The sequence below is a fragment of the Aspergillus nidulans genome, chromosome VII (assembly GCF_000011425.1).
Source record: "Aspergillus nidulans FGSC A4 chromosome VII".
In the NCBI taxonomy this organism is placed as follows: Eukaryota; Fungi; Ascomycota; class Eurotiomycetes; order Eurotiales; family Aspergillaceae; genus Aspergillus; species Aspergillus nidulans.
Window position 1 is genome coordinate 1284958 of NC_066263.1, and position 24455 is coordinate 1309412.

Below are 24455 nucleotides of genomic sequence, written 5' to 3' on the forward strand. Positions count from 1 at the left end.
GTCTTTTACAGCAGGAATACCTTTGAAGCGTGCTACCAAGAACGGGGCTCGCGTCCTTATGTGCCTCCCTCGGTCGAAGCACCATGGAGCCCCCAGACCTCTCAGTTCATCCGCCAATTCCCTGCTCACTCGTGGCAACACCTACGTCATGTCCGCTGGATATTCTGCTGCCCGCGTCGTCCCGACACAACGGCTACAGCGAGAAGACAGACGACTGGTCCAAGAGTCTAACAGCGCTATTCTCCTCAGGAGCAATTCGACCTTCCAGTTTCACACTGGAACTACACTTTAATTACCCCTATCAGACCGTACTTGGTTAGCCACCTGGTTTTTACCAAACAGAACAAGCTTGGGATCTGTGAGATCGCATTGTGTCTGCTGTCATTCCATGGAAGGGTTTTCTTAAAAATTTCTTCGTCCATAACTACGGTGGCTTAGATATATTATGGTGCCAAGAGACGTCCTCGCGAAGCTCTCCTTGAACAGAAGGTCATGGGCAAGGGGTACGACAGTTTCGCCCGGAGGAATATGAGGAATACCGTAATTATTTGTGACCTTCCGATAGTGGCAAATATCAATGATACCGTCGTGCTCTATACATTTAAGTCAGTGTCTATCCAAAAACACCGTACGCATCTATACACCGCAAATTAGACTCTAGTCCATGTTCCAGGAATCTCAAGCTCTAATTGCGTGTGACTATGCATATATATATACATTTAGATGTATAGACCTGAAACCAACAACTTCACTGCTCATTTAGGTGGCCGTATAACATCTGAATATCCAACCAACTGCAAATCCTGGCCCTAATATGTCTTGCAGTATTATCAGGCACAAAGCGCATTTAATTGGGTTGTCCCTAGCTATTTTGCGAGTATGTCAGAGATATATACTCACGTCTACTGTGAGTTGAATGGACCCGATTCTACTGGTCAATACATTTGGATTTGAGATCTGTGCAACGTTTCGTAGCCTAGTAGCCTACAGGTGCCTTGATACAGAGCCCTACTTATTGCGCCAGGATGGTGAGATCAGCATCTCTAATTAAGGATGTAGAGCTGTTTATCATTGTAGAAACAATGCTGCCTGACTTTAACAATGTAAAGGAAGATAACACTATGTTGAAGTGCGATATAAAGGGCTTCGAGACGTTCTTGTTGCCCTAAATTACAGCTTGTCTTTCAGCAGCCTACAAATCTTTCTGCCACTCAGGCTCCGATTCCTCCAAGCCAAGCACCAATCAATCACATTTGCATCTTTCCAGCACACATATTGCCTTCATAGTCATTTATATCTGGCAGTACCAAGCCAACACCAGCAGTATGCGCTTCCAGCTAATGTACGTGGCCATATTGGCTGTCTTCCCGGGCCTCCTCCCGCGGACAAAAAGACCTTCCGCCAGAACTTGAGGGAGTTTGCTGAGGGCATCTACAACAGGCTCAGAGATGAACTCCGGGGGGAAGTTATATACGGGAAAGGCTACAACCTTGTGGCAGCCCTTTTTATGCCCAATAAAGGCATCTTCCTGTCCACGATCCCCCGTAAAAGTGGTGCGGAGGCCATGGCTGCGGACTGGAAGACCAAAGCGCCCAGGCTTTCATATGCCACTGGAGGCCACCGAAATAGCGAGGAGGATCATTCAAAGATCCTGCCATAAGCTTAACGCCACCGGAGACGAATATCCATTAGTTGATTCTTGCATCCACTTTGATTAACAGCAGCTGGGTTTCCAACTATGGCGCATGTGATTGCTTCTCTATGCATGGTCTGCCTCAACTAGAAGCTTATATAGCTGCGGGTCATGCCATAATTGCACAGTCCTGAAGCTCAGCTCAGTTGAGAGACTCTTCTAAGCACTCTCGTCCGCTCTGCAGCCGATGGCAACATCATCTTCTCCACGTCTAGTGTGGTTTGGATGATACTATCAACTGTTGGAGGAAGAACTACTTTATAGATAGTGAACCTGAAGCAGGCAGAAACTTACATGTAGTATTGATCAGCATTTGCTTGACTTATCGTTGGTCCAGTGTAGAGTATAATTGCATGAAGTAGGCTCGGCTTCCTGGTGGGGATCAATATGTTTGGAAGAGATGAGGGAGACTTTCCCCCCCTTGAAACATATAGCTGCTTATTTTCGACAGGCTGAAGGAAGGAAAAGTCATGGGCATAGCAGTAAATACACCATCGACTTGGACCCAGGCCCTCCCATTGATTTTCGGCAGAACCTGGAAAGGTGCGATCCCCGCAGCATTGGAATATTTCGCAAGTAAGGGGGGGCGGATACGCCAATGTTCCCATCGACTACAAACGCGCCAAAGCATTGTTGCGTTTGGTGCTGTCGAGCAGCCTGGGCATATCATCGTCTCGTAAAATGCCACAGCGCTTAAGACTCTGCTGAGACCGGCTGAAGAAGTTGAGGTTGTCCGGGCCGCAGTCTTACTGGTCGTCTGCAGTGAAGTCCACTGGTTCTCTGTAGTAACCCTCTACATTCCAGCTGCTGCTCGTGGTATCTGGCTAGTTGGCGTCTATGCGTCTTTCAACTGCTTTCGAGATCATCGTTCAAAGTGCGCATGGAAAGGTGCAGGAGGCTCTGGGCGATGCTTTGAAGAATTCCCAGAGGGTTGTTATTAGGGATCTGGAGTCGCTGCTGGGAGGATCTGGAACGCGGGATTGTTACAACAGCCACTGTCCAAGAGACTCACGAAGAGGTGCTTGTATTGCTGGCGAAGGTCGAGAACTGACGCCGTAGGGCATGTTCACTGAGCCCTCGCCCCATTAAACTAGGTACGGTCCCGCTCCCTGATACGCTTCCGAGTCGTCTGTTTTCCTGGGATGTGGGACACGAGACATGTGTCGGGCTACACACTGAGAGTATACTGACATGAAACTATGAGAGCCTGCAATTAGTGGGATTATGACCACCATTGTCTCTTTAGTATTCGCAGCAGCTGCCAAAGGAAACCTTGGTAATTCGCCCGTAGATAAAAAGAGCCAGGACTAGGATCAGTCTGCTAAATTTTTTAATGAAAACTTACCCTCTTGGTGAGTCGAATGGATTCAGATTGTCGTCTCGAGTATCATCTCAGTATATAGCCATCGTTGAGTTGAATCGGCGAGGTGGTCCTGCTTCAAATCCTGGGCTCCTAATAGCATAGAATTTGCACCGAATTGCCAGCTCCTTTCTGGCGACGAGCGGAATGGGCTACGCCTGAGGGCTTACCACGAAAGACCAGACTATGGACAATTGATCATGCTTGATGATCTAGCCCAACAGCGTACTGGGCGCAAACGAGCACCATCAGTCAATAGCGAGGCATAAGCAGGATGAACCATCATGAAGCTCAGTTCTCTGAGACGACTAGACGGTACAAATGCTTAAATGCGTTGATGCTGAGAGATAGCAACCAAAATAAACTAGATGACTACCCACAAATCTCGTGGCTAATGCCGCAGATATACTTGGCAAGATGGTTCTGACATGCATAAACCAAAGACAGACCGCTGACGACGGGGCTGTAGCAAGCAGCGCTACACCTCCTATCCAGAACAAAGGGATCTTGCCGCATCCGCCAACGCAAGGCAAAAAAGCCGGATCCTCTCGTTAGTGCTTCCTAGCCACCAATGGAGGTGGCCCGGAGCTACGGACGAACAACCAGAATAATATCGGCGTCGGTGTCTTATCAACTCCGATCTAGTTCTCCACAGAGCCGGATCCACCCGAGTCCACTTCGAATGGGTCAGACTTGGCTAAATATGGAGATGGCTGAGATGTACGGGATCTTTTCTCTTTGAGTCTGACGAGGAAGGCTTCATGGCTGTTCAATGTAAAATGAAAGGAAAACAACGACGCCAGAAGCTGTCAGAAGGCTTGCTCAATCAGTCAAAGACAGCCACTCTGATCTTTCAGAGAAATGGGCTGATGCACTATAATAAAGCCAGCATCACCTGATTCACCATAGCCTACGTCACCGATCCGGACCCGCCCCGGTTAGAACTGTCTGACCCCTCGCAAGCAGGGGTTCATAAGGACCGGGGCTGCATGTCCTCCTTCACGCTACAAATTACCAGCTCTAAATAATCAAAATGTCCCAATTTCCAACTCCGATCCGGCTCGCCCAGGCTGTTGGCTTGACTGGAGCCGCATATCTAGCCGGTATGTCGTACAACCCTAACTCTAACCCAAGCCCGGCAGTCCCTTGAATCCCTGTATTACTGCAGCCGCCTGCAGTAAGCAATAGTGACTTCAGGACCCTTAAACTGTTATAAAATCTCGAGACTGAACCTTCGAAAATGAGCTTGGAGACAGCAACACTGACGCAGCGTGCGATGACAGGAAACATCTTCGCCTACAGCTTCGCCACGATCCCAGCCCTCGAAAGTTCCCAGAACAAGCACGGCGCGCCCGCGGCCCTCCTCGCAAAACAATGGAGCGAGCTGTATGCCCGAGGCAAAGCGCAGAACCCGCCGATTGCAGCGGCCACCGCCGCCGCGTTTGCGTACCTTGCCTGGTCGGTGCATTCGGGGAAATCGGCAGCTTTGCAGGTTCTTGCGCCCGCGAATGCGGCGTATCTGTACAGCGCCGCCGCGGCGCTGACTGTGGGTATTGTGCCCTGGACTCTTTTCGCAATGACGAAGACAAATGATGCGCTGCATGAGAGGGCAAAGGAGGTCTTTGTCGTCACGGAAAAGACGGCCGATGAAGTGAAGGAGTTGTTGGCCAAATGGAAGGTGCTTAATGCAATCCGCGGGTTGTTACCGCTGGTTGGCGGGTTGGTTGGGTTTTTGGCTTTTTGAATGATGCATCAGTATAGTAATGAATGCAATGTTGTGCAGTGGGTTAGAGTGGGAGGGTATAACGCGATCATTATGAATATTAAACGTAAGTATGTACATATATGGTATTATTCACCTCAATGGACCTCCAGCCGACCTTTTGTTACTCGATACCCTGGCGTACACGATAGCCATCAGCCTAGACCTCGAACTTCTCGCGCCAGCATCCCTCTGAGATCTTCCGCGTCTCTTATTGCAGCTCCGCCGGTGGCGGCCTTGAGGCCGGCAGTTCTTGCATCGGCGCCTGCATGGAATGCTTGTTCCCATTCGCGTACACATCCGCGACCCGCTTATCCTGCTGCGTCGGCGCAAACGCCTCCATCGAGTTCGGCATCTCGCCCGGGGCTACAGCCACCGGAAGAACCAGACCGCTGCGATCGCACCGAGAACCAGTGGTATGCCGACGCCTAACCCGACTCCGAGACCGACACCGAGGTTGCTGTCTGAGCTGTTGTCGCTGCCGCTGCCGCCCGTTGGTGTTGTGGTCGGTGTTGAGGTCGTCGTAACTGTACTTGTAGTCGTCACTGAGGTCGAAGTCGATGAGCTACTCGTGCTCTCTGGCGAGAGACTGCTGACTACAAACTCGACGGCCGGAATCGAGAATGTCTGGGTTGAGTTATTGCAGTCACATCCTCCGTACGCGGTGCAGCAGAACGTCTCGGTGCCGCAGGCTGTGACGCGTTTCCGGAATCTGAAACCATCCACATCGCCCCGGTTAAGTGGGATTCACTTGAGATGAGCAGTTGAGCGTAGGCAAGACATACTCCGGACGTTTGCGCACTGTGTCGCGCATGTCTCGACGTCTCCGTTAATTCAGTCCTGTATGCTGCATGTGTTTTGCCATAATGTCATTCCGTCGTCGTCAAGCCGCCCGCAGAGGCCGTTGCTTGCGCAGTACTCTCCCTCGCCGCAGCATTGCGCTGGGTTGCCGCCCTAAGAGCAAGTAATGCGCGTTACATCCTCGTTGCCGTCGCGGTCGTAGCACTTGGCTACCATTTTGGCGCCGATCGGGCGAGGTCGGCGGGTAATGGGACGGTGTACTGTGCTAGAGCTATAGCTAGGGCTGGTGCTGATGCTGCCAGATCTTCTCCCGGGATGAATGCGAGGATGGAAAAAGTGTGGATCGCGAGACGCTGTGGTCCACGGGCGATTGCCTCAAGAACGAAATTAAGAATCCAAAGAAGAGCCGATCCGAGGCGAAAGGGAGGCTGAGCGTGGGATCGCTAGACGAAGACCTAAGGCCAAAAGATGCCAGGAAATTGAAGTTTTGGCAAGATGCGGTAAGGAACCAAAGCCCTGGTAATCGCAATATTGCTTCCTGGCGCTTACAGGCTAGTCCCAACCGCACCTCTGATAACCTGTTCTTAGTCTGTTCCTTACAGTTCAGCTTAACTGACTCAGCCCACAGCATCGTTGCTGATACGCCTAGTCATGTACACGAAGTGGGGGCAATTGGGGGCCGAGTCAGCCTGGCCACGACGGGCTGTGATTTGACTTGCCTCGGGCAGCAGAGATACGACTCGGACAGAGCCCGCCGCAGTCCGCATGTCGTGGTCCTGTGAGTTACTTTTTGAGGGTTTGGTAGTTTTTCTGCAGAAGTAACCGAAGGTACACCGTATAATTATACTGCGCCTTGTCAGGGGCTCAAAGCCACGCTAGTTCTGCACCGGGCCAGTCTTAACTCAGCCACTCAGGGTCTGCACCTCGTGCCCGATAATGCAGAAAGTTGTGTGTGTGGAGCAATTAGTCCGCCAGTTAGAATGAGAGTTGACGGGTTATGCTCAGACAGCGTGCATAGCTCTGTAGTCCGAGCGGCGGCCTCCCAACTCCCTCTACTCCACGACCCAGTGCTTGAGCAAGCCAGAGAGCTTGATTGAGCTTGGACGAGTTTGACCTTATCTTGAGTTCGCCATGTTCAGCTTTTTTCGAAGAAGCTCTAGCTTTGATTCACGGAAGCAGCACCAGTCCAGTGTGCGCACCGCGATTTTACCCTAAATAGCTTACTACGACGTGTCTGAGTCTCTCTCCCACAGCTTGCTAGAATGAATGAACGAATACCGAGCAGAGTGGCTACGGCAAGGTCGAACAGTGGGATGTCGATGCTTATAGTTGCCAGGGACAAGCTTACCTAGATACATCCATTGCAAATCGCACCACCCACTTGAAGCTTGCTTCTTCCGATATTTCATCCGCCATGCGGATTCATCATAAACAGCAGTATCCTCTTCAGCTTTACGCGGCAGGATCCGCATCGCAAACACCGACCAGTAGCCTGCTCGCGATTAAGAGTAAGATCTTGCTAAATAAAAGGTCCAAGGTTCACCGATCCGGAAGAAAGTCCTCTCGCCATTGGATTCATAGAAGCGCGTATAGCAATGGTCAGAGGTGCTCGTCCTCCCATCATTTCGGTTTAAGGTACGTACCTGGTCTCACATCCTCTGCGGCGCGGACTTTCCTCAAGCAGAAAATCTTCTACCAGATTAAGCATGCACTGCGTGCCAGTATCATGCACCTCATCGATATCATCCTGCCTACTTAGAGACATGTTTATATTGTCGGCAGACGCGTTTGTCTCTTCGCAACACACGGCGATCCAGACATGATAATGACCGCTGCCGAGGGCAGACTTCCCACGGCTCGCGTAGTAGCCGCAATTTACTTGCTTTTTTCCACCGATCATGTGCCAGCGCCTGGAGGTGAGATTGTTATTTGCAACACTTTCCCCTCATATTCTCTTGTTATCTTTCGGCGAATGGCCCGGCGAACTGGGTACAATGGTCTGGGTAAGTAGATAGCCAAGGGTGCAGCGCTGTGACGTTTACCCTGACCCAGCATTCAAAGATGCGCGAGAGAAAAAGGAAAGCAGAAGCAAGGCCTGGGTTATGGAATTACTGAAAGGTCAGAGCGCTAGAGGTGACTGGACCAAGAGCTTGCGCAGTCGGTAGGGGATCGTGAGTTTGCTGAGGCGCATGCGACAGAGATATTTTAAGCCTGCAACGTTCTTGCTGGTGTTTATCTATGCAAAGGAAAACTGAGTTCAGGATAAGTCTTAATCATAAATCTGTTGAAGAGCAGGAGGTCCTCGGTGGTTGGAGGTCTGGCATGGGAGCTCAAGAACTATTCTCCCGTGATACGTCGGTCTATCGAGCCCTCTACTCAAGAACTTTACTGATGACTGGGGAACTGGAGCTGGTACTTTGATCACTACATGAACTTCAGGCTTGCCTAATCTGGTCATGGTCTCATGACCTCAAAGTCCATAGCAAAGGGTCCTGCAGGGCTCAAACTGTGACACCAGTCAAGTCCCTGGGTTGTACTTTCACTTCAGGATCCGCCATTTCCATACGCTGTGTGTCCACATACAATGTCAAAACCTGCAATAACAACCGAAACAAATATTCACCTACCGTCGACGGCGGTCTCCGAGCCGACGAGATCTTGCAGTAGAAAGCAGAACAATAGCTCTATCAAGCCGTATCGCGCAAGACTCCCTTTTCCCTGCAGCGTGTCTCAGCCAAATGACACGGCAGCCCCAGAAGCTGCGTGGTTTACTCGAGCATTGGTTGACGAACCAAGGACGAATCCATCACGCCCTGGTCCACATGCACCCTCCCAGCAAGCAATATAATGCTACCCGCTGAACTTGGGGATTTTGGTTGCCGCTGCCTCGTTTTTTTCCTCGTTTTTTCCTTGTCTACCTTTTTATGCTCGGATTCAGTACCTTATTGAGCCGTTGGATCTTCGCAGAATGTTCTATAGCAGCGCTACACAATAGAAATAATCCAGAAGACTAAGGTCAGAAGATCCACTCGTCATACACCTATAATCAGATGACTTCCAGAAATCCGCCTAAAGCCCATCAAAAACCGTATTGGAGCTGCTATAGGAGACTTCAACCAGGGCTTATACTCGGCATCGACTATCGAAAGCCACGAGTGTCTTCGTCAGGATCTTTCCCACACGTAATGCCTGTTAAACTGCTTAGCAGCCTTGCCATTAGTCACGCATAAAGCCTTTTGAATACCCTTTGCATGTAAGCCGGTTACTGCGTATGTCTGGACAAAAGTCCACGCCGTTTCCGGGCTCAGAGCAACTTGCACTCCGTCCTAAACTAGCGCTTCTGGCGCCTCTTCTAGCAGAAGGTGACCACCCTTTCTGCCTTGTCTCTGTGGGCCCCTTAAAATAGTGCAATATATACTTGCACGGCGCATAATCAGCGGTCTCCTGCCGCCGTCCAACTGGCTTGCATTCCTACCACGGCATCAACTAACACCCTCAGTCCGGACCTTCGAGCTCTGCCCTGTAAACTTGCTCTCTTTCGGGTTATTTTGCGAATCTAAATGCTACGCAACAAAGTCTGCTAAGCCACGTGAACAGCGGAATCTGCCAAGAGGGCGGAAACGGAATAAACACGTGTCTCTTCCTATGTAAATTCGACGTCGCTGCTAGAGTACAACTCCTAGTGGTTACTCCGTAAGGTTATAAGCACTGTCCGACGCCGATGCCGTGTCCGAGCCCGAGTCCTTCCAGGCATCACCTGTCAAGGGAGTGTCGGCACCCTTGCAAGGCCTGTTTCTAGGACATCTTGTTCGGCTCGGTCAATCCGCGAACGGATATTTTTGGACTTTGGACTTCAGGAAACCCACAGTCTCAGCCTTAGTCTTCATGTCAGATCTGGAGTGAGAGCTCGAACACCCCTGACGGCTGGCCCCAACTGCCAGTCCAAAAACAGCACCATCGTACTCGTATCCGTCTACAATGTCGATCAATCGTCCCACAATCACTAGGCACCTACTTAGCAATTCCAACTGTACTCTGTATTGCCAGCTTGAATTCCCTAAACAGCAAGAAAAGAGAACACGAGAACGAACTCGAGCAGAGGTTACCGATTTGACACAAAAGTTGGCAATAAGAAAAAAAATGACAGAGAAAAATAAGAAAGGGAAAAAAAAAAAGGGTCAAACTCATCTTACCACACACCAATCATAGCCGTCCATCATCAAAAACGAATACGAAAGGCCCCAATCTGGCTGACTTGGCGTTCTTACTGCGTCTAGCCTACGAAGAGCCTTCCGGCTTTGCTTGACAGGTTCGTCTGACTTGCACAAGCACAGGCGCACAGGCGCACAGGCAGAAGCATAAGCACACGAGGGACCGGAGATACGACTCGGTCGGACGGTGGTTCGGTGGGACAGCCGGTCTATCCTTCTTGTCCTAGGCTGCGATGGTGGGTTTTTGGCGTGGACTCGATTGGGGACACACGTAGGAGGAATATAAGTACTGGCTGACCCCATTGGTTTGCTCGTAAGGCTGACCTACCGCAGCGAACTGGGCCCATTCCATCGATAGCCGTTTTACTTTGTTTGCCCGTACAGTAGTAGCTGGGTCTGACTGGGCTGTGCTGCGCCCAGGTACTTGATGTCGACGTCGACAATTATACTTATTAGTCTTACTTTTCCTCCTTTATACCAATCTCATTTTATTACATTTCACTTTCTTCTCCCTATTTCCAATTCAAGTGGCTCAGATATCGCCATAAATGAGCAGATCAAAAGACAGCCTTGACTCGACCTCGAGGTACCACCCTCTCCCATTCGACCCTCCTTAGCCATACCTCCCTTGCTGCAACATGGATATTAATCAGGTGCTATCCAGTCGAATCTCGAAGAGCCAGCTCTTCCCGCTCGCCCACCCTCCGCCGAAATCCAAGTCCGCACCGAACAAGTCGCCGCGTCTCCGTCTTTCCTCACGGCTGGTCTTGCAGATCCAGCAATCGTCCCAATCCCGTGCGATCCCGATTCTGGAGCTCTACCAGCCGTCCACATTTGGGAAATCGATTGCGCTGCCAGATGGGAGCAGGAAGGTGCATGGGCGGGATATGTATGTGACTCAGAGCGAGATGTATACGCACCTCAAACGGCCAAGAAAGAGAGATGCGGTGGATGGGTACGGAACTGGGTATGGACATGGGTATGGAAATGCGTATGGGCATACGACGAAACCGCGCTCGGGGTCTGGAGGGTCACGCTCAGTGTCTGGGTCAGCGTATAGCTCGGCAGCCAGCAGTCGTCCCAAGTCGAGATCCAGCGGGGCCAGTTCAGGCGATGAGGGTCAGGGCGAGTGCAAGGCCAAGTTCAGGGCTAGACGGAAGAGCGGAAACGATGCCGACGGCGAACAAGACGATGTCGTCGCGATGATACATACCTCACCCAAGTCAACGGCCGCAGACGCACAACTCTTCTTTCCCCAGAACAACCAGACCTGGGAAACGACCTCGTCCAGGCCCGGGTATTATCGATTCCAGAGCGATGGGAGCTCGGTAGTATTCGAATGGGAGAAACGCCCTCCCTCGCGCTCGCATCCTTCTAGTGCCGCGGAGAATGATGACGGTGAGAGGTTTGTCCTCAGTGTGAGTGTTTCAGAACCGACGTCATCGCACACCAAGAGGCCTTGGCTGGCGCAACTGTCTAAGCGAGGCGTCCATGTGGGTGGACTAGAACCGTGGCGAGACGAGCCGGGGCTTCGGGCGTTGATCGACGGCGTTGGCGACGGCGCCGGCGCTGGGGGCTCGGGCGCAGGCGCGGGGCTGTACACGCTCATTCTGACGATGGGCGTGTGGGTTGCGAAGGGTGAGGGATGGGTCAACTGAGTAAGATAGACAGGCGTTTGATTGTTGGTCTGTTTTTAGCGTATACCCATAATTTTCCATCTACCACCCCATACATCTCCACTCTGTATCGCCTGAATATTTTACTGGACCTCGTTCAGGCCCCTTTCAATCCCTAGTATCTGCAACGCCAATAAAAGCGAGTAGTACCGACACATCGCCAGATTCCCGCCCATAAACCAGAAACCGGGGTGGCCGGTCTTGCGCCAGATGGTGCGCATCTCGCCTTCGCTATCGAGCCCCCAGACACTGTTTACGCTGTTGGCAACCATATCACCAAAGATCAGTCTGGTCTGCTCGCGCATATTCTTGTACCCGGTTGCAAAGACAATCTCATCTGCTTCCAACTCAGAGCCGTCAGCGAACCTGAGTCCCTGCGGGAGGATCTCTGCGATCTCTTCTCCCTGCTTGACTTTGATCTTCCCGTCCGCTATGAGTCTTCCAGCGCCAACTTCGATTGTGTATCCTCCGCCCCGCTGCCAGTACTTCATAAGCAGCCCGGCGTCATCAGGGCCCTTGTCGACTTTGAATCCAGCCTTCTCAAGACCTTCAAGAAGCACTTTGTCATGCTCGTTCTGCACCGCCGTAATTCTGACCTGCTGTGCTTTGAATTGCTCGCTGGGGATACTGTAGAGAAAAACGTCAGAGTCGTGCACCGGGGGCCCGTTCTCCTCATAGAGACCCTTCAATCCGATATTCACAATCGCGTCTGATGAGATGACGCAGGTGGACGAGCGCTGCACCATGGTGACGTCGTAGCCTTTCTCGTAGTAGTCTTGCGCGATATCGTGGGCTGAATTGCAGGATCCTACGACAACCGCCTTCTGCTGACCCTTGCGTGGGTCTGCGTCTGTCGCGCCCTCGAACTCGGAACTATGGCAGATGCGGCTGCCTTTGAAGCTCTCGATACCTTTGAATTCAGGCAGGTTCTTCTCGCCTGAATGTCCAGTTGCCTGGATTATATGTCGCGGATGGAGAACCCTCTTTACCTCGCCCGAATCCGTTCTCCGTATAACCTCTACAGACCACTCTTTCCCGTCAGCATGCCACTTTGCCTCCTTGACCGTCGTCCGCGTCCAGACATTCAGCTCCAGCAGCTTCACATAGCACTCGAAGAACTCCGCGAGCTTATCCTTTGGCGTGAAAACAGGCCAGTTGCTTGGGAATGGAAGGTACGGCATGTGATCGAACCACACGGGATCATGCAGGACGAGCTGGTGGTACCGTCTTCGCCAGTTATCACCTACCCGGTCTTCCTGGTCGATGATCAGCGCATCAACACCGAGCATCCTCAGCCGCGCTGCGACGGAGAGTCCAGCTTGGCCTGCGCCCACAATGAGGACAGCTGGCTCTTTGTTCTCGTCAAGGTTGGTTTCCGCCTTGCGACGGTCTTGCCAGTTAAGCCTAGGTCTACCACTAATCTCTCCGTGGACTGCTCCAAAAGGCCGTCGCGAGCTGACTTGCTCTTCGTGCCCTGTCAGTTCCTGGAGGACGGTATAGAGCGTGTAGATATACCACTCTCCCTCGTCACCCTCGGCCAGGCGAACCACCCCGCGACCAGATCCAATCGCCGTCGAGACGGTGATGAAGAACTGCACGCCGATTACCTCGCCGAAGGCATCGATGGCGCTGATCTGGGGCGACCGGAATGGAGTCGAGATATCGATCTCAAGTTTCAGATGGTTCAATTTCTCCTTCTCGACTTGGCTGAGCAGAGATGCGATCCCTTCCCTTCCTTTCGCAGTGTGGAAGTTCCATGAGAGACAGAGGTGGTCGCGCCAGAAACTGCCCTGCTCGAGGAAGAGGGCCGCTATGTCTGAAATCTTGGAGGTCGATAGGGCGGTATTGAGCCTGGAAAGGATCGATGTTGCGAGAGCGTGTGCGTTTATGGATTCTTGGGGGGTCTTGCAGGTTGCAGGGAATGTTCCCACTGGGATGTTGAACGAGCCCGGTTCGATCTTGGCGGCTGACATTGTGACTGCAGCTACCAGTGGCTTTGTTGCTGGGTTTGAGGCGACTTGCTGGTCTGGAGGACTAGGAGAGACGATGGCGGGTGCTTGCGGAGAGGGGGTGAGGAGCTTGGGGGTGTCTGGCGATATTTATAGTTCGCTACCCCGCTTCCATCGCCAGGTTGGGTGTCATTTGAGTTTCCTACATAATACTGAATAAAGGGTATGTACTGCAGTGTCAGCAAGTGATCCATGATACATCATATTGTAGCTATGTAGCTGGCTCGGCTGGGGCTAGATCCACGGCGGCCACAAATGCCTGCCTAAGTTACGTTTGCAGTTGATATTTGCCTTGGGAGTACTAATGCTCTGCAGGTTTATCAGGAGTTTGCTTAGCACTGCAAGGAGCAAGAATGCCCAACTGATGCGGAATGTCCCTTTAGGTACTGATACTAAGGTATGCTCCCCCCAGCTGCATCTCCCATGGCGTCTCCCACCTGCTGGCGCCAGATCATGCCATACTTTCTTTAGCCTACGACAGACCAACATGATTTTATAAGCCGAATCTTGCATGTACCACTTACTGTTCACCAATTTCTTCAAATCGTCCCAATTTCCTGCTCTGCTCCGCAATAACTGGGTGTTAGATCGGTAAAGCAATCCCACAATCTCCCCCTTTCCCAACTGACAATGAATAGGCAATAATGTCCTCAGGGTCCCAGTGCATCTTGTGTACATGTATAATTTAGGTCAGATTCTTATCTCTAGTAGGGAAGCATAGTGATTAAAGCCGTAGTGCAAGAATTACGATAGCTACGCCATATGAAATATATATTCCTGAGCCGGGATAGCGGGACACGTCACCCAGCAAATGATTACATCTCTCACAATGGATATACCCATACCCGGCCGATTGGCTTGGATTTGAGTTTCTATTGTTCAAAAACCAAAGTATCTGCAAGTCAATGAATTATGCCAGACATTTTGAAAATGTTATGAAGGCAAATAGATAAACTTTATTTCAATAAGCAGCATCATTGGTCTAGTGGTAGAATTCATCGTTGCCATCGATGAGGCCCGTGTTCGATTCACGGATGATGCATTTTTTATTTATCTATTTTTTTACGGAGTTCCCTCTGTATTACGGAGTTCCCTCTGTAATTCCAGTATTTCTACTGACTTAGGTTACATATATTTTAACTCTCCGGATACGGCTAAGAGTATGAGTATGAGCGTGTGAGCTGTACATTGATCGGGGTATCTAGCATGTAAAGAATCTCTATATAAAACCAACTCTCGACCTCCAGAGAAAAGAATCACCTTCTCACACCGGCAAACCGACTCTTCCACCCTCTTCTCCCAAGCCCGAGCGTTTCTAGCGTCTCCGCCTTGCCTCCCCAAAGCTTCGCCCTCCCATCACTGCTCTTTCTCTGCGTCGGCGGGATCCAGAAATGCGTCACCGCCGCCCCAATAACCATACACGCACTAAACACGATCAACATATACCCATGGCGGACCGTCTGCTCATTGCCGGGCCCCGTGCCGAATTTATAATACGCCGAGAGCAGCTGAATCAATATCGAGCCGAGCTTTCCCGCGCCCGCGCTGATCCCGTGGCACGTTGCGCGGTATCGTGTTGGGAAGATCTCAGCAGGGATCATGTAAGTTGTCGTGTTGGGCCCGAAATTGAACAAGATCTGCCCGATAATGTAGAGCGTCACCGCGACGGGGCCCTCCTTGTGCACGGTGATGAACATGGTTCCAAGCGCGATAAAGTGGGCTGCTAGCGCTAGAAAGCCGTATTTCTGCAGCGAGACGCGTTCGAGTTTGTGGATAGTCAGCAGCATCAGGACCCCGCCGACGAAACTGCCAATATTGAGGATGATCAGGCAGTGGATGCTCGTGTCGCGGAACATGTCGTATATATCAGTTGCGCCGGTGTCGTCTGTCATCCAGGGCGGGGCGGGACCGGAGAGTTTGAGACTGTCCCAGGTCTTCGCGAGAAACTGGGGCGAGGAGAGACCTATACCGTAGAAGCCAAAATCGAGGAGCAGCCAGGAGAGCGACGTGGCGAGCAGGGTGCGCCAGTTGCCCTCATGCCAGAAGTATTGCGTTATGTCGACCTTGGTGAGGCGCCAGTGGCTGTTGAGCGTTGCCGGGGTGAGGAACGTGCCTTCAGGGAGGCTATCGTGGTACTGGGAAGGGGTCCGGTCTGTGAAGTCGTCAATGGACATGGAGCGAATCGTTAGGGCTCCAGCACCGGTGCCGGCTGTGTCGGGACCGGCAGCTGTACTCGTGCCCTTGCCCGTGCCCATCGTTGTGGCTGTTGCGGGGAGCGCAGGAGCAGGAAGTATGATTTCATTCCATGGGGCAATGAGGTTGATATCGTTGAATTGGTTCGCCGTGGCAGTAGTCATACTAGTGAGAGCAGTCGACGCCGAACCGGGATACCGATATCCCTCCTCAACGGCAATCTCTGGCGACCCGAGGCTCGACAGAGGCGCCGGGTCGCTGAACAGTGTCGTGGCATCGAACTCGGCCTGCACCGGATCGTCTTCGATTTCCAGCAGAAAGCGCGGACTCTCGGGGATAAAGAAGCGAAAGAATGTCGCGATGACGCCGGGCACGACGCCGATTCCGACCACCCATCGCCACATGATATCAACTGCGCGTGTGACATCGTCATGTCCCTGCTTCTTGCTCAGGACGGCGACGATCAGTGAGACGATATTGCCAGCGATCTGACCGAGCGGCTGCATGAAGAAGACGGAGGCGATCATGCGCGCGCGATGGCGGGTGGGTGCGAACCTGGTTGGCAGCCGTTGTTAATAACTGTCTCCTAACCACCATAGCTTCGAGATTTGGAATAGGCGTTGAACATACTCAGACGTAATTACGGCACTCAACGGGTAATCTGCACCGACGCCGATCCCCACGATGATCCTCCACCAGATCAGCCACGCAAAGACGCTCATGCTCCCGTGTGTCCCCTCCGAGGACATCGCGACGCCCAGCGTCGACGCAATCAGCAGCGCCAGTTCAACGCCGTACATCTTCTTCCGCCCGTTGCGGTCCGCCAGATAGCCGAACAGGACTTGGCCGAGGAGGGTGCCGCTCAGCGTGGCGATGTTGATGCACGTCAGTCGGAAGGAAGAGGTGTCTTCACGCCAATAGACGTAGGAAATCATTGGAAGGGCGATATTGCTTGCGAATAACTATCACCGCGTCAGAAATCGGGTCGATAGAATCGCCGGTGGATGAATGGAACGAGCGTACGGTATACCCATCGAGGAAGAAGCCGACGCCGGCGACGAGGACAACAATCCACTGGAAGGACTGGCGGTCGATGGTTTCGTAGATTTGACGGGTGCGAACATGGCGATCCTTGAATCGGAACCTATTGTCAGTATCTTCTCCCCTTGCTAACAACCATAGATTTATAGTGCATTAGGTCGTACCTGCTCATGCTCGAAATCCCTCGCGCGATCAGTCTTATACAGTCTCGCGCGGAATTTGCTCATGGTGATGGATAAGGGGCTTTAAGACCCCTTGTGATGTTCCAGCGATTAGATGGACCTTGGTTAAGCAACGAGAAGAAGGCTTGTCAGGCGAAGCACCACCATTTGACGCATGCCACGGCGGCTGGTGAATGAACAGGCCAAGGATAAGAATAAGTGTGAAATACAGACACCAAAACACCGTTCGAGAAGATTTCTGGAAGCCGTCAGTCAACCATGAGACCAAGACTGCCCTGGTATTTGCCTCCCGGTATTCTGCCTGAGACCTAGTCAGCCCACGCTGAGCCCAGCCTAGAACGGTAGTGCGCCGCACATATACACAGGAACCGCGCCCGCCGAACGTTCACCGAGTCATGGCGCGAGCTCGAGCTCGTGCCCATTCTGCCCTGCGTGGCGGGACATCCAGTCCCATGCACGCTGTGGAGACCAAACCAGTTGAGTTCGGAGAACGTGAACATACTATCGAGTGGGGGTACCTGTCCCTCAATCAAGATCTATAATCAAAGGCTACTACTAAGGTGATGAAGCCCGTGATCCTCTGACAAGCATGATTGGAGCCGTCCCAATGCAGGCTAAAGTAGCTCCCGGGATGGGACTCTTGGTAGTGGAGACCAAACAAGCCCTAGGAACCAATTCTCGCCCCCACGTGCCCAGGCCGAGCCCTGAGAGACGTTGGCCGTTCGACCTCGTCACCTCGTGAGTGTCTGACATGTCAACAGGGGGCTTCTTTATTGGTGGCGGCAGAACTGGCACATTGGCTGTGTCAGATAATGTTGATTGTTCTTCGTAATGCGACGTAATGGCGCGGGAGGACAATCACTGTCGCTGCATTCTATGCTACCGGGTGGGCTTGTGATCGTCATAGGTGTCTTGTCTGCTTGCTTTGCTAAATCCCATGAAATTTCTGCAAGGTGTAGGTTTACGTAGTTTGACCGCAGATCTTGAAGAAAAAGAAAATGCCATGTTCCAGCATGTCATTATGAGTTAGAAAATAAGTGTATACACAGTAAACTCGGTAGGAGTGATAATAAGCCGGCCACCAACCAAACCAAAAGTGGCTATCAAACCGAAACAAGGAAACGCCCTGGTATCTCAATGCAATCTAACAAGTCGGAAACATGCAAGCCCTGCGAAATCGGAACACGAGATCATAAACGGAGGTCAAAAACGGAGCAGACAAGCCAGCCCACTCATCGATTATTGGCTGCGAGAAATTCACAGAACGCTTTTTTATCTGTTCGGCCATTGCGCATGTCAGCCTCTCTGGGGCAGAGGAGAGCTAGAGGAGGAAAAGACGGTGAAGACTTACCGTCGCTATCCAGAAACGAGATCTGCAGCGTCCTCATCTGTGCCAGATGGTCAAAGTTTGGCTGGAGCTGGAGCACCACCGGTCGCCGTGAGTTTTTGCCTGGCATGACGCTCTCTATACAGCTCACTAGGTGCCATCGACTGTAGTCAGCGCGCAGTCCATAATGAATGTGATTCACTGTAAATCTGTAGGGCAGGTGGAACCTACGTGGGATGGAAACGTATCGCTTCCTCTCTTTCCTCTGCGAATTGGCAAAGAAGAGCATCACCAGTTTTCCCGTATGGTCCTGCCTTAGGATCCGCAGATTCTGCGATATACACTCCTCGCCACGACCTTTGGATTTCGCCTCGGCGATACCTGCGATAAAGACGATTCGCGAGGCGAGAATGAGTTCTTGAAACTGTAGACAGTCCAGCCAGGATTCGAATGTGTAGGAGAGTTGGGTTGCAAAGACGGTCGCGCCGGTTTGGACGGTCTGCTCGTCCAGGAAGGAGATGCGGAGTGAGGACGGGGTGTAGGGCTCTGAGGAGGTGATCGGATGTTCGAGGTGGGGTACGGGAAGACGGGTTGTATTAACTGGTAACGCATTAGTTGGTTGGATTCCCGAGACGCTGATATTGGTGTTGAAAATGAAGAAGGAAGAAAGGGTGAAGGGGAGGGTGATCTCGTACAGCTATGTAGAAAGGCAGTCTGCTGCCCAACTGCGCCGCCTAGTTCGAGGCATTTCAAAGCGCCGGCGAAATCCTTCCGGATATTGATGAATGTATACCGGAGCTTGAAGAGTCTGCTGCTCCTGACGAAGGACCTAACAGTCGCATAGTCAGCCATCTTATCCCGCCACATTGCTCTCGGGTTGAGGTGGACATACACCGTCACCGCGGGGTTGAGCGGTAATCGTGCGACCTCGTCATTGAGGGAGCCCTCTCGCGGCCGGGATGCGAGCGACACAGACGCTGAGGTCGATGGCGAAGGAAACAAAGACGGGCTTAGAGAGGGCGAGAAGGGCGGTTCAGAGACGAAGCAGAGGGAGCCGGAGACGGACGAGCGGGACGAGGTCGCGGTCGAGGGGGTGGAAGAAACGGTCGCAGTGCTTTCGCGTCTGGCAGAGGCTGGAAACGGCCGGTCTTGGAGATGTTCGTGAGAATATGGGATCATGGTTGGGAAGAGACCGAGGAGAGCTCGACAAGGGTGCTGGTGGTTTAAACTGATCTTGAAGAGGCAGGTGGATGGAAGTCGAATAGAAGCGACAGAATGACGATCTGCGGATCACGGCTTGGATCGGCAGCAAGACTGACATGTCATGGGAACCAGAAGAGAAATGCTGGACAGAGACAAGGAGTGGCACCGAGTGCCTAAGTAGCCTCATCACCTTGGGACCTGGAGCCTGAGCCTGGACCTGGATGTAAGCGCAGTAGCTGGCATGAGTCGCTAGCAGCTGCTGGGAATCGGCCATCGAAAAACAGGAACGCATGGTGTGAAAGGGCTGGATCGGAAACAGCTTAAGCGGTTCAGGTATGATATGGTTCCGTTAATTCAGCGTGATACTTGGCAGATACCACGCATTGGCCGGCATCAGAACAGGGCTGGACGCGGTTAGGGCGGGGGCTGGCAACGTGGGTAAATGGATGGCTGCGATCAAATCATCCAGGAACAGTGGAGCTGCAGCTGCAGCTGGCCCCTGGACAGCTCGCTGCCCAAGCTCGCCCACTCTAGTGGAGGGCAAGGAGGGACTACCTCGTGGCCGGGTCACTGATCGTGGGCAGATAAGTGATGTCTTCCTGCTTCTACTGCTTGTGTTGTTCAAACCGCCAATTAATTAGTCTATACAGGCTCTATCAACAGAACTGGACATCCCACTCCAACCGGGTATCCTGAACAATTTAACGGGAAAAAAAAGAAAAGAAAAATGCCAATGAGAAAACTCCATGATCGGAACAGCTCCAGAAATTGTGCAGCCACTGATATGTGCAGAAAACAACCTTTTTGCCCCCTTAACGCCAACGAGAGAAGGTAAGATACCGTGCATGCATACGTGCGATACGAAAACCATCCAACGAGTTCGAGACGGACAATCCACCAGCCGGTGGACCGAGATCACGCCTGCTTCTGAGCGATGATGCGGTAGCTCGTCGTGACGAGCCGCATCTTGTCCATCTTGACGAACGCCTGGCCGTCCAGACACAATCGGTTGATCAAAGTCTTGAAGTGGCGCGGAAGCATATGCGCCTTGACTAGGCCCAGAATGAGCTGGCGCATCGATCGGAAGTACAGGTCGACCTTGTCGATCAATGGCGCCTGCAGGCCGCCCACGCTCGCGTTGTCTGACCTCAGGACCGTAAACCCGGCCTCCATTAGCGCATTCTCCAAGATCTCCGGGGTTGGCGTGCCGACGGCGCCGATCAACGGCTTGACGCGGCGCATGAGCTCGGCGTGCTCGGCATTGGATGGGTCATAGTCGGGCAAGCTGACCCAGTCGAGGAGAGAGATGCGCGCGCCCGGCTTGACGACGCGGTAGATCTCGCGGAAGAGCGCCGGCAGGTCTTTGCACAGACTGAGCGCCTGAATCTGATAGAAAGCATCAAAGCTGTCGTCGGCGAACGGGAGCGGCAAGCTGTTGAAATCCTGGACAATGAACGAATTCGACTCGAACCCGAGCCGCGTATTAAATGAGCGGGCCTGAGCGACCTGGTTAGGGTCGATATTGAGCCCCGTCACCTGCGCGCCCGAGTACTGCGACATGTGCGCGGCGACGCGGCCACGGCCGCATCCCAGATCCAGCACGCGGTCGCCCGGCTTGAGCCCGATATCGTGCGCTATTGACTCCTCGTACAGCAGCTGGTTCTCGCGGACGGTGGCCTTGCTGCTCATGAATGGCGGGATGTACATCTTCTCCACGTCACCGAGCGCGCAGAGATGGTTGAGCACTCCATAGTACGCCTGCAGGCAGTCGCCCACTTTGCGCTGGTAGTCTTCGCCCAGCGTCTCGACCATCTGCTTCTCGTCCGACCAGTCCAGGTTATAGATGATATATGAGGCCATGAAGTCGTCGACCTGTTTCGACGTCAGGTGCTGCAGGTACCGGAACGATTTCCAGAAGGTCTTCCACCGTTTCGGTGACGCCGAGTTGCGCAGATCGGGTAAGGCGTCGAGGTTCGCTTGCGACAGCTGGACGGTCGATAGCTTCTCCTTCTCGGCTGCGACGACGTCCACCGAGCTCTCGGAGCTGCGGCCAGACCGGTGCGATGCCAGAGTGGTCATGTTTGGCTAGATACTGAGCGGTGCGGAGAAGAACTGAGGAGATTGACAGCTTGAGCTGGAGAGCTGGAGAGCTGGAGGCGCTAACAATGAGTGAAGACTTGGGTCTAATGAGTGAGACTTGAGTCTATGAGTGAGACTAGAGTCTATGAATGTGACTAGAGTCTATCATTAAGCATCACAGCGGAGATACCATCCGGGGACGAGGGGGGCCGGACAGGCCCGGATTTATAGGACGGCTTAGTGAGCGACTTTACCGGCTTTTTTTTCCTTTTTTTTTTTGTCGTCGTTCCGTCTGGGCCATCTCGAGGAACCGCGCGGGCCGAAATATAGGGAGTCGACAGATGACCTGCCGTTCTGGCAGTTAGCAGGGGTGGCATGAGTGGGTTACGTATGGGACCAGATCTGGACACTGCCGGAACTGTCGGAAGGCGCGCCAGCCCTGCGCGAGCACTGTGCCAGTGATGAGTCAATCATCCTGCCTATGCTGTCTCGACTCATTGCATGCGGCTGAATATCGTTTTCACGCAGTCTCTGCTCTTTCCTACCACCACCCATAAGAGTGGCCTCCCTCCCGTCCCTCTGCGGCCTGGCTATAGATCGAAAGTATACAGAGGTACACCTGGAAGTATACTCCGTCGGCCTGCCAATCCTTTCCTACCCCACCCGGACTTGGCGTCTAAATGCTTGATCAGCAATATCTGGACTGGTTGAGTTCCGTCATTGGCTGGAATTCTCCCTAGCGTTGCCCGTTATAGCCATGGCCACTGCTCCATTTCTACCATTCTCTCATTCCGTTCCCCGCTCACCATTCTTCCTAATGGATCCTGAGAAGGATCCTTCGCACGGACAATCTCGTGTATTATTAATTTGTTGCTGGGCCCTGATCAGGAAGCTCTCTCCGCCTGCTGCCGCCTCGTCCCGATTCCTCGACTGCGTCTCGCTGATTTAGCTTGCCGCATATCCGTCTGATGGACGGCCTTCTTTTGCCATAGTTCCGTCTCTCTTCCATCCAACGGCGCGTGACCGTTTGGCGAGCAAAGCTCGCCGATATCTTGTGCCGTCGAGGCCCGTCTGGCCCTGGATTGGAGCTGCCGCTCAACATAGAAGGCCGAGTGCAGAGCCCATTGCGTCATGGGACTCTGTGATGGACAGCCAATGGTGAGTTGTGCCCTAGGGTACCCACTGTCGATCGTTTTCGTATTAGAAGCTCCAGGCTCATGCTGGGATATGTAGGAGGTAAGTACGACGATGTAGTGCGTACACAGTACTCTGAGTATATTTTCGTCTTCTACCGACTTTCTTTCCCTCTCTCTGAGCTGGTTTGAACTGGTCTGAGCTGAGAGGGCCTGAATATTTATCCCGCCTTGCTCCACAAATCCTCCCCCGGATGGCAGCTGTCTTGAGTGCTGCAGCCACCTCGCTGTCTTCACCAGTTCTGGCATGGGGCCACGCCGGGTGCTCGCCGGGCCCTCGTCGCAGACTCGCACGTCATGCGAGACCAGTTGGCGGCGCGTACCGCCTCACTGCGAAGACCGACGGGTTCCTTATGACGGTGAAAGACGCGCATTCATCCTACAGGAGCCGAGTGCATATCACTTGGAGTAGCCTTGGAGTAACCGGGGAAGATCATTCCGTCTCCCGTAAATCAAATATTAGTCAATGCAGGTTTGCTGCGGTTCCGCGCGGAGCGATGGCGTCCCGCCGGGTCTCAAGGCCTTGGTCACTGTTCATGTTCATCAACGCACTTTCCACTATCGTTGGATTCTATTCATGCTTTGCCCGTCACTCTTCGATCCTCTATGTAACCCTTGACATCCACGTGATTTTAATTTTTGATTTTTTATTTCCCGTTTGTGTCTGCATCCACTCGGGCTGCTATACACTTCCAGACTAGGAGTATACAAATACCTCAACCTGGACAGAGCACCCGGTCGCCCACTACATGCAATTAAGCTTATATTTAAGCATTGACTTCTTCGGGCGCTTGTCACGGTGGCCTCCATACAGAAACAAGAACCACTCTGGGTCCACTAGCCAGGCAGCAGGGTTCCGGGAGCAATGTCGGACGCTAGCTTTCGCTTAGGATAGGGCGAGTGGCAAATCTGGTCGCCAATCATGGGCCCGGCTTCGCGTTTAGTCTGAAGTACTGAAACGCGCAAGAGTCGAGGGACGGAAACGGGCTCTAGGACCGTTAGATAGGCTACCGTATTCCATAGGTAGATAGGGAGCTGTTTGGGAATTTAGGGTCCCTTTGCTGCTCGTACCCATAATGTGCTAGCAGGAACGTGTCTATTGCTGGTGGTATTGCGCTGATCCCAAGGGACAAGTATAGGCAACCCTCCGGGAGTAGGTACGAGCAAGTCTCTACGGCAAAGATGCAAGCCGACCCAAGCCCGAATCCTTACTGCCAGAGACCAGACACTGCTGACAGCGGGCATTGGTCCTCAGCTGGGGAATGGTATTACCTAGCTTGGCACACCTGAGCATACCGTAGGCCAATGAAACGGTATGTCATCTGCCTAGAGTGGCTTGAGAGGGCAGCTCGCAGTGGTCTGATGGCGAGGTAACGCGGGCAACATAGTTGAATCAGGCCTCGTCTGGACCCAGAGACGTTTTGCAAAGACAGGAAAAGCAAAGACGGTGTAGCCATGAAACGCACCGCCGACTCAGCCCCATAACACGAGCTTACACTGTGACTTCGAGTTTGAGTTTTATCTCCCAGTTCTTCGCTGCAAGCTCAATCGAAAGAGTGTGGAAAAGGGAGATTCGAGTGGGGGACCAGGAAATCAGGGCTGTGTATCAGTATTAGCCAGGCAATCAGAGAATGAGACTGGCAGCTGTTGTCTGATCTCGTCAATACTTAGTTCTTACTGGCCTTTATTACCCGTTTGCCGTACGCAACTGGATTCAGATAGTCC

General features: G+C 52.6%; 7 protein-coding genes across 7 annotated transcripts, besides 1 other annotated feature; 3 read left to right on the plus strand and 4 right to left on the minus strand.

Annotated features, from left to right (window-relative positions):
* Positions 1 to 24455: part of a sequence feature (contig 1.26 403..389371(1)) that runs on past both edges of the window.
* On the plus strand, positions 4074 to 4826 carry ANIA_01608 (DUF1772 domain-containing protein). Its single transcript, XM_654120.2, has 2 exons — positions 4074 to 4156; positions 4337 to 4826. Exons 1-2 carry the CDS (start codon positions 4087 to 4089, stop codon positions 4795 to 4797), a joined length of 531 nt encoding a protein of 176 aa, XP_659212.1. The 5' UTR covers positions 4074 to 4086; the 3' UTR covers positions 4798 to 4826.
* Positions 4909 to 7781, plus strand: ANIA_01609 (uncharacterized protein; the record flags this gene model as incomplete). The annotated part of the gene is made up of 7 exons (XM_654121.2): positions 4909 to 5555; positions 5750 to 5871; positions 5919 to 6196; positions 6422 to 6566; positions 6902 to 7251; positions 7399 to 7619; positions 7669 to 7781. Exons 1-7 carry the CDS (start codon positions 5090 to 5092, stop codon positions 7779 to 7781), a joined length of 1695 nt encoding a protein of 564 aa, XP_659213.1. The 5' UTR covers positions 4909 to 5089.
* ANIA_01610 (uncharacterized protein) lies at positions 10339 to 11485 on the plus strand (the record flags this gene model as incomplete). Its single annotated transcript, XM_654122.2, has 2 exons — positions 10339 to 10413; positions 10492 to 11485. The coding sequence occupies exons 1-2, from the start codon at positions 10376 to 10378 to the stop codon at positions 11483 to 11485; spliced, it is 1032 nt and encodes a 343-aa protein (XP_659214.2). The 5' UTR covers positions 10339 to 10375.
* Positions 11587 to 13476, minus strand: ANIA_01611 (flavin-containing monooxygenase; the record flags this gene model as incomplete). Its single annotated transcript, XM_654123.1, has 1 exon — positions 11587 to 13476. The coding sequence occupies one exon, from the start codon at positions 13474 to 13476 to the stop codon at positions 11587 to 11589; it is 1890 nt and encodes a 629-aa protein (XP_659215.1).
* Positions 14769 to 16973, minus strand: ANIA_01612 (phosphate transporter; the record flags this gene model as incomplete). Its single annotated transcript, XM_654124.1, has 4 exons — positions 14769 to 16260; positions 16336 to 16667; positions 16729 to 16836; positions 16911 to 16973. The coding sequence occupies 4 exons, from the start codon at positions 16971 to 16973 to the stop codon at positions 14769 to 14771; spliced, it is 1995 nt and encodes a 664-aa protein (XP_659216.1).
* ANIA_01613 (uncharacterized protein) lies at positions 18161 to 19434 on the minus strand (the record flags this gene model as incomplete). The annotated part of the gene is made up of 5 exons (XM_654125.1): positions 18161 to 18204; positions 18280 to 18456; positions 18487 to 18855; positions 18951 to 19084; positions 19148 to 19434. 5 exons carry the CDS (start codon positions 19432 to 19434, stop codon positions 18161 to 18163), a joined length of 1011 nt encoding a protein of 336 aa, XP_659217.1.
* Positions 20135 to 21537, minus strand: ANIA_01614 (class I SAM-dependent methyltransferase; the record flags this gene model as incomplete). Its single annotated transcript, XM_654126.2, has 1 exon — positions 20135 to 21537. The coding sequence occupies one exon, from the start codon at positions 21535 to 21537 to the stop codon at positions 20374 to 20376; it is 1164 nt and encodes a 387-aa protein (XP_659218.1). The 3' UTR covers positions 20135 to 20373.